Genomic DNA, 8,474 nt, shown 5'->3' on the forward strand with positions numbered 1-8,474 from the left:
ACACCTAACTGGAATGCATAGGAGCAATCACTCGAAGAAGAATCATAATTGCATTAAACAGGAAATGGATGATAAATACACCTCGTATTCTAGGAGATATCCGGCTATTCCAGCTCTGATCAACAGGGGGCAGCAGGAATTCCAATGTGTTCAGGAATTCACAGATTCATTCCATTTCATTTTATTAACTTTAAGTCTTTAAATCAGGATTTGGGGACTTCAACATCTGAGTCAAGGGAGAGAATTATTTCAGGAGTGGGTGGGTCAGCTTTTGTGGCCTGCATCTTGCGGGAGGTCAGACTAGATGATCATAATGGTCCCTTCTGATCTTAAATTCTATGATTCTATGATTAACTAAAACAAGATGAATTACAAAGGGAGGAATATAGCCCAGTGTCAGGGATTCCCTGTCTATATTTAAAGCCATTTACTTTCTGCTACTAGTAACAGCTGAGAGTATTAAGATCGAAAGCATTTCCACAATCCAGTGGATTTTCTCCCTCTTTGCTTTTCAAATTCCCTCCAGTTTAGATAATGTTCTCTTCCACTCACTCTTCCCCTGCAGTTCCCATGCACTAGCACAATGTTGAAATGTCCAGGCTGCAAAGAGTAAAAAGAAAGGTTTGAATTAAAAAAAATGTTTTGATGGGAGTTAAAAAAACCCAACAACATTTGTGGAAATATTTCTGTTTATTCCATAGGAAAAAAATATGATAAAGTAACACAGTTAGGACTTCAAAAATACCAAGACCAAAGTTAAGGTTGTCTGCATAACCCTAACTCCCTTTGTACTTGTGCATTCCAGTACAATCTGTAATTCAAGATCACGTACTTGTTCTTAAATATACAAAGCTAAGATACTGTGTAATAACACATAGCATCTGTACAGTTAAACTACTTTACAAAGATAGATCAGTAACTATGTTCATCTCCGTATTACAGTTCTGAAGAGATTTGCCTGAAGTCAGAGGAAAAGCTGGGAATAGAACCCAGCAGTCCTGGCTCCGTCTTCTAGACAAAACATCAGACATTTCTTGACCTGAAACCTTAGCTACACCTGCAAACATTTCTCCACAGGCTAATTGAGCCCTAAATTCTGACCTGTTTTAGGGGGTGGGTTACTGGTTCATGATTTGTTGAGAGTCCCAGAAACCGGACCACACCATATCCTATAATACAGGACCATCTGCGGTATTGGCATTTCCTTCTGGTTAGCATGAGAGGAACATCTAAGCCTGCAGTGCAATCTGCTGCCATAGCACCTTGAAGGAGCTCATGTGTTTGCAGAAGATCAAAGGTGCCCCTAACTTGTTAGATTTGCCCTGGTTGTCCACGTGCCCTAGCTGTCCATAGAGTGGGGAGCAATTCTTGATTTCTGCTGAGGCAGAACTTTGTAGCTCTTCTGTTTTGGTAAATAGGCCTCAGAATTTCAAGCAGGTTTCTCCTCCAGAGATTATCTAGTTTTACTTTGAGCTCCATGTTAAATAAAACTAAGAACTGCCTTGGCTTTTGCACATTTAAAATAAATTACAGAAAAATAAACATTTACATTTTATTTACATACATGTGCATTTATACTAGGCCATGTTCAATGGAACAACCAAAACGTGTCCATGGAAACCCTAAGTCACCCTGTGATCCTGTTGATTTTCCAAACTCCTTGTCTGTTGCAACCTCTGTTATGTCTGGTTTAAATTTCAAGCCTAGGTTGAACCATGTCTAGGATCAAAAGCTTGTAGAGTCTAGACTAAACATTTTAAATGGTGTCAGTTAACTGCCAATCACTCCACCCAAGTTAGAAGAACATTAAAAGTTCTAGGCCAGGTATGCACTACAGACCTATCTCGGTATAACTACGTTGCTCTGACCTCACCCGCCATGTAGACAGTGCATGTCAAAGGGAAAGCTTCTCCCATTGACACAGCTACCACCTCTCAGGCAGGTGGATTAACTGTGCAGATCGGAGACGCTTTCCCAGGACAGCTGCCTCAGAAAAGGGGTAGGTGGCAACCCTACGGCAGAACTAGGTTCACATTGTATCAGTTACAGCAAAGTTTCTGTAAGACAACACAAGGAATGGGTGTGAGGGGTCTGTGTGAATATGCAACAGTCACCTGCCTCCCCCACACCTCCTCATGGCCAGGGTGGTGCTACAGCAGCCTGCCTCAGTTTCCCTTCTTCCTGGGCTCCTCAATAGACTTCCCAGACTTCTCCGCGCAGACACCTTCCTTAGCAACATGACAGCTGCACACAAAACTCAAAGTCCCATAATGAAGCCAACCAAATCAAACTCAGTTCCTGGCTTTTAGCAGGTCCCTCCCAACCCTACCTTGTTCCCCTGCTGTCTCCAACTCCCCTGCAGCCTTCTTCTCGTCATAGTCCACAAGACCCTTTCTACTCTCTGCAGCTTCCCCTGCCCTAGCATCCTCTCTGGTCCTTTATGGACACCAGCTGCCCTCTATCTGGCCTCATCAAGTGGGTATTAATGCCGCACAAGTGGACAGGATCAGTTTCGTCTTAAAGGGCCCAGCCCCCCCTATAGCAGAGGAGAAGTTGGAAAGTCCTGAATAGAGTGATACAAGGGATGAATTTGTTTCACCCCTGACTTTCACTCACTCAACAGCCCTTTCTGTGAGTAATGCCAGTTCAGACCGTTCACAGGCACATCCTGTGGTGTAATTCACACCCCCAGTCGTATCCCTTTGGACCCTGGCCCTGGGTTTCTGGGCAATACTCTACCTACGTTTCTATTGAAAAAGTCGAGCTAGTCGCTCCCACCATTCCAGTTCCTTGACTGTGTATTGGATCTCCCCATCCCTGCCCCTACACACCTTGATTTCATTCTCCGCTCCCCCCGATGTGAATTCCAAAGTCACCTGATCACACTGGACGGTTAACTTGGAGTTGTTTTGAATGGAAATGGGCTCCGAACAGAATCCATCCCAGGCTCGCTCTAAACAGGCTCTCAGGGCTTCAGTGTCTCCCTCACAGAACTGCAGTTCATTGCACACACGCAGCAAAATATCAGAACTCAGTGGTGGTGGGTTGGCATGTAACCGATCCAGGTATATGTGTATTGGGAGCTGCCCAACATCATACTGAGGTCTCCCGTCCCTGCAGCACACAGAGATCTTGCACAATCCTTCCCCTGACAGGAACTCCAGGCTCCCCCTGTACCAGCACAGCCTCATCCTGGCGTTCCTCTGCACGGACGGGGGCTCCTGGCTGAACTGGGAAATGGCCTCCTCAAAGCAGCAGCTCAGCTCCTCACCCGGCACCCCCCAGCGCCCCAGTCTGTCCCGCACCCTCGCTAGGTCTGCGACGCTCAGCGGTTCTGGGCTGGTGTGTGACCAAGTCACTGGCCTGTCCCCTCCCAGCTCTGTGATGTGATACTGGGGTTCCCCATCGGCGAGGAGCACCGAGATCTCACACTGCCCCCAGCTGGAGATGAACTCCAGCTCCTGCCCATCCCAGTGGATCAGCAGCCTGGCGTTCTCCTGCACACACCGGGGCTCCTGAACGAACTGGTCCAAGGCTTGGCAAACACAGGCTCTTAGGGTACTGGTGTATCCCCGACAGGACAACAGTTTTCTCAACACTCTCCACAGGGTGTCGGCGCTCAGTGGTTCTGGGTGGGCGCGTAACTGAGCCACGTACATGTGCACTGGGAGCTCGCCAACCTTGTACTGGGGTCTCCCATCTCTGTTATGTACAGAGATCTCACATTCCCCCTCCCCTGAAAGAAACTTCAGTCTCTCCTTTCCCAAACAGAGCTTCATCCTGGCGTTCCCCTGCACACACCGGGGCTCCCGGCTGAACTGGGAAATGGCCTCCTCAAAGCAGCCGCTCAGCCCCTCACCCAGCATCCCCCAGTGCCCCAGTCTGTCCCGCACCCTCACTAGGTCTGCAACGCTCAGCGGCTCTGGGCTGGTGTGTGACCAAGTCACTGGCCTGTCCCCTCCCAGCTCTGTGATGTGATACTGGGGTTCCCCATCGGCGAGGAGCACCGAGATCTCACACTGCCCCTGGCCAGAGACAAACTGCAGCTCCTCCTCACCCCAGTGGATCAGCAGCCTGGCGTTCTCCTGCACACACCGGGGCTCCCGGCAGAACCCCTGCCAGGCACAGAGAAAACAGGCTCTCAGGGCGTGAGTGTCTCCATGACAGGACCCCAGTTCACTCAACACTCTCCGTAGGGTGTTCGTGCTCAGGGGGTCTGGGCTGGCATGTAACCGCTCCAGGTACATGTGCACTGGGATCTTCACATCATGGTACTGGGGTCTCCCGTTCCCATAGCAAACTGTGATCTCACATTCCCCCTTCCCTGAGATGAACTCCAGCTCCTCCCCACTCCACCGGATCAGCAGCCTGGCGTTCTCCTGCACACACTGGGGCTCCCGGCTGAACCCCTCCCAGGCGCAGTACAAGCAGGCTTTTAGATCATCTCTGTTCCCCTTACATGACCCCAGTTTGCTCCATACTCTCTGTAGGCTGTTGGCGCTCAGTGGTTCTGGGCGGGTGCGTAACCGAGCCAGGTACATGTGCACGGGGAGCTCCCTATCCAGGTACAGAGGGAGCCTTTTGAAACAGAACACGGAGATCTCACACTGCCCATCCCCTGACAGAAATTTCAGGCTCCCCCCATCCCACCAGATCACCATCCTGGCGTTCTCCTGCACACACGGGGGCTCCCGGCTGAACTGGGAAATGGCCTCCTCAAAGCAGCCGCTCAGCCCCTCACCCAGTGCCCCCCAGCGCCCCAGTCTGTCCCGCACCCTCGCTAGGTCTGTGACACTCAGCGGCTCTGGGTTGGTGTGTGACCAAGTCACTGGCCTGTCCCCTCCCAGCTCTGTGATGTGATACTGGGGTCTCCCATCGGCGAGGAGCACCGAGATCTCACACTGCCCCTGGCCGGAGACGAACTCCAGCTCCCCCCCACCCCACCGGATCAGCAGCCTGGCGTTCTCCTGCACACACTGGGGCTCCAAAATGAATTGCTCCAAGGCGTGGGAAATACAGGCTCTTAGGGTAGCCGTTTCTCTCCGACAGGACACCAGTTTTCTCCACACCCTCCACAGGGTGTCGGTGGTCAGTGGTTCTGGGTGAGCATGTAACCGATCTAGGTACATGTGAACGGGGAGCTCCCCAAGATCATAGTGGGGTCTCCCGTCCCTGTAGCGCACGGAGATCTCACACTCCCCTTCCCCCGACAGGAACTCCAGGCTCCCCCTTTTGCACTGGATCAGCATCTTGGCGTTGGCCTGCACACACGGGGGCTCTCGGTGAAATTCCTGCAGGGCAAGATTAAAGGAGTTTCTCAGCTCCTCACCCATCACTCCGCAGGACTCCAGACTGTCCCTCACACTCGCTAGGTTTGCACTGCTCAGTGGTTCTGGGTGAGACAGTAACCAAGCCAGATACACATCCCCAGTCTGTGCTGTGATGTGATAATGGGGTTCACTGTCCATGTAGTACACCGAGATCTCACACTGTCCTTCCCCAGAGACGAACTCCAGCTCCCCCACGTCCCAGCGGATCAGCAGCCTGGCGTTCTCCTGCACATACAGGGGCTCCCGGCAGAACCTGTCCAGGGCGAGGTCCAGGCAACTGCCCAGCTCCTCACCCAGCTCCCCGCATCGCTCCAGTCCATCCCGCGCTCCCTGCAGGGTCTCCATGCTCAGCGGCTGGGGGTGGGAACATAAACTGGTCAGACACACGGCCCCCATGGGCTCAGAGATGTGGCACCGGGACTCCTTATCTGTGTCAGACACGCTCATCTCATACTCCACTGAGGTGGGGGTCAGCTCTGCCCCCTCGCTGGGGTCACCCATCCTGGCGCTGCCCCTCACACGAGGGCTCCCTGCTGGACTCAGTCGAAGCAGCTTCTCCGGGATTTGGATGCTTCCTGCTGGTGATTCACTCTCTGCGCTGTGACGTGCAACTTATCACACTCACAGACTTTGGGTTGGAGCCTGCTGAAGGCCGATCCATGGCCCGATCTGTCACTTGCCCGTTCCTCCCGCCTTCTCCCCTCTCTGACTACGGAGACGCACCCGCCCCACGGGCCGAGATCCGGGTCACAGGCTGGTTTTGTGTTGCCCTTAGTGGGGCTCTGGGTCAGAGTCCTGCAGAGCGGGGCTGAAACGGGCTCTCAGCTCATCCGTCGCCTCCCCCTGGGATTGCAGCTCCCACCAGGTTCCCAGGGCAGAGGAGATGCAGGTCCCATGGATTCAGTTCGGTCCCTCTGGGGAGTTGTCCTCACAAGGGCTCCGCTCAGCTTCTCTCCTGCCCTGCTCCAGCAGGTCCTGAGGAGAAAACAGGGGAACATTACGGCTGGTCATGGGGGTGCATCTGGCGTCTCCCAGAGCTGTAGGGCTCAGGTCACAGCCCCAGGCAATGGCTCATGGAGCAGACACAGGAGAGAAGTTTTTCTGTCTTTAGTGGCACCAAGTGGGGTGTCCAGTACAAAACTTGGGGACCAGATCCAGCCTTCGCTCTGCGTTGACGTGGCTGCAGGACGTGTTCAGACTGTGCAGGGGTTGGGAGCGGGGGCCCCAAAGGAATGAGGGGATGTGACGCTGAGTGTCACCAGGCCTGACTTGCAGGTGTCTGGCAGATCCCTGCCATTCACCGCGCCTGAGATCGGTGCCTGGGCTCCTACACAACGAACGGGGAGAGCCAGGCACAGAGACAGCGATTCACAAAAGCCAGCAGGGTGGGCAGGGGGCCACCTAAGCCAGCCAGTGGGAGGGGTGCACGGTGGATAAATAATTGAAGACATTGGAGCAGGGGGACTGGATCCTGGGTCTCCCACAGCCTGGGAAGTGCTCTAAGGAGCTTTGGGGTTTGGCTTATACCATGAGCTGTCAGCAGTGGTGGGCTGTTATCTGCTGTATGGACCAGCTGCCAGAGGGGGACACAACGCTCACTTTGCCAGGGATACAGCAGTACCCTCTGACCCACCAGCTCTGTTGCTCACAAGCAGGTGCCTGGTGGGTCACTGGCTGGGACGGCTGATCTGGGCTGGGGTGGGAGCTGTCTGCAGTTTGTGCTTTGTGCAAAGGAAGGGAAAGACCAGAGAAAACCTGGACGTTGCAAGTTATGGCGACGCTCGAGGAGATAAACAAACAATGGAAATGCCCAGATAAGGTCACCCAAACAACTATGTGTCACCCTCCTTAGAACAACTGAAAACAGGAGACAGCCCGGTCCTCAAGGAAAGAAACACACCGGGGTATGTTTGGAACTACACAGCTGAGGCCACCCAAGTGACGTTAACTCTGCCCTTTGTGTCACTGCTCGGAACACCTGAAATCCAGGGTCCAGTACTGAGATAAATCCCCACTTCTGTCTGAACCATGAAGTAGCAGAGGGATGACCCACACATCTCTCCTGGCAGCAAGAGCCTTTTAGATGGCTGGAGGATGAAGGGCCTCATGGGATGCGGGGGACACAAACATGGGGGACATATGAGGACTGACATAAAAGGGCAAGAGAGACCAGGGGATTTATAGAAGAGAAATGAGGGAGACGTCAAAGGCAGCGAGAGACGGGAGCAGTGTAGGAAGAGGGGGTGGGGGGGTAAGCCCTGTGTCTCCTCAGGAGGCAGAGAAACAGGAGAACCCCTTTATCACGTGTTGGGAAGGGAGAAGAGAAGAAGCCCCCAAAAATGCCGAGGGGCAGGAAGAGGCTCACGATTGGGGCGTGGGGACAGCTCATTCCATACCCGGTGTTGGGCACAGCAGAGGGGCCTCCCGCAAGATCCCATGGGGAACAAGAAACTCCTCAGCAGTGGGGGCAGTCGGTGGGGCTGGGGGACCAGGGGTGGCTCATAAAGGGTCACCACAGGCTGAGACTCACCCCAAATCCTGAGGGGGCCCATCCAATATGGAAAATAACCAACCTTTCCCTGAACGATTCCCCCTCACTTCCCATCTCCTAAAGCCAGCGCCTCCCCCCACTGTCTGAAAACCGTGGGTGAAATCCTGGGAGTTTAACCACTGACTTCAGTGGGGCCCAGACTTTATCCATTTCCATGTAGGAGAGGGAACGAGAGACAGGAACAGAGAGAGAGACCCTGAGACAAGGTCACCTACTAACCGGGTTTGGGGGAATCCACAGAAGGATCCTGAAATGTCTCTGATTCCTTCCTCTCTTCTAGGGATCGGCCGACGGGCTCCGCTCTGGCCCCAAATCCGCCATTATCCTCATGAGACATGTCAGTTTCCAAATGACGCCGGAGCCTTTTCCTGCTCGGCACAGACTCTGAGCTCAGGTTAGAGCTGCCCTTCGCCCGCAGCTGGGCTGGGTGGGGAGACACACCTAAGGGCCTTTCACCTGCCTGGATACACCCCCCTGCGGACTTTGATTCCAGGTGGAGGGGAAAGAGATTAATAAATAACTGGGAGAAGAGACGCCCCATGGGAGCCCGGCCCAGCAGCCCTGGATTTCCCATGCTGATGTGTCCCAGTTCA

The 8,474-nt window shown here is 53.4% G+C and overlaps 1 protein-coding gene across 2 annotated transcripts; it reads right to left on the reverse strand.

Annotated features, from left to right (window-relative positions):
- Positions 1 to 269: 269 nt before the first annotated feature.
- On the reverse strand, positions 270 to 8,368 carry LOC123345563. Of its 2 annotated transcripts, none has more exons than XR_006572817.1 (2): positions 8,101 to 8,368; positions 270 to 600 (listed from the first exon to the last, which is right to left on the reverse strand). XR_006572817.1 is itself a non-coding variant. In XM_044982538.1 (2 exons), exon 2 carries the CDS (start codon positions 5,829 to 5,831, stop codon positions 2,748 to 2,750), a length of 3,084 nt encoding a protein of 1,027 aa, XP_044838473.1. In that variant the 5' UTR covers positions 5,832 to 6,305; positions 8,101 to 8,368; the 3' UTR covers positions 2,246 to 2,747. The 2 variants fall into 2 exon arrangements, 1 of the variants encoding a protein (XP_044838473.1); XM_044982538.1 differs by lacking the exon at positions 270 to 600 and adding an exon at positions 2,246 to 6,305.
- Positions 8,369 to 8,474: the final 106 nt, after the last annotated feature.

This window comes from Mauremys mutica, chromosome 12 (assembly GCF_020497125.1).
Source record: "Mauremys mutica isolate MM-2020 ecotype Southern chromosome 12, ASM2049712v1, whole genome shotgun sequence".
Taxonomy (NCBI): Eukaryota; Metazoa; Chordata; order Testudines; family Geoemydidae; genus Mauremys; species Mauremys mutica.

What these genes read in the sequence shown, in the direction of transcription:
- LOC123345563 (XM_044982538.1), bottom strand. Translation starts at nt 5,831, where the DNA reads ATGGGTGACCCCAGCGAGGGGGCAGAGCTGACCCCCACCTCAGTGGAG.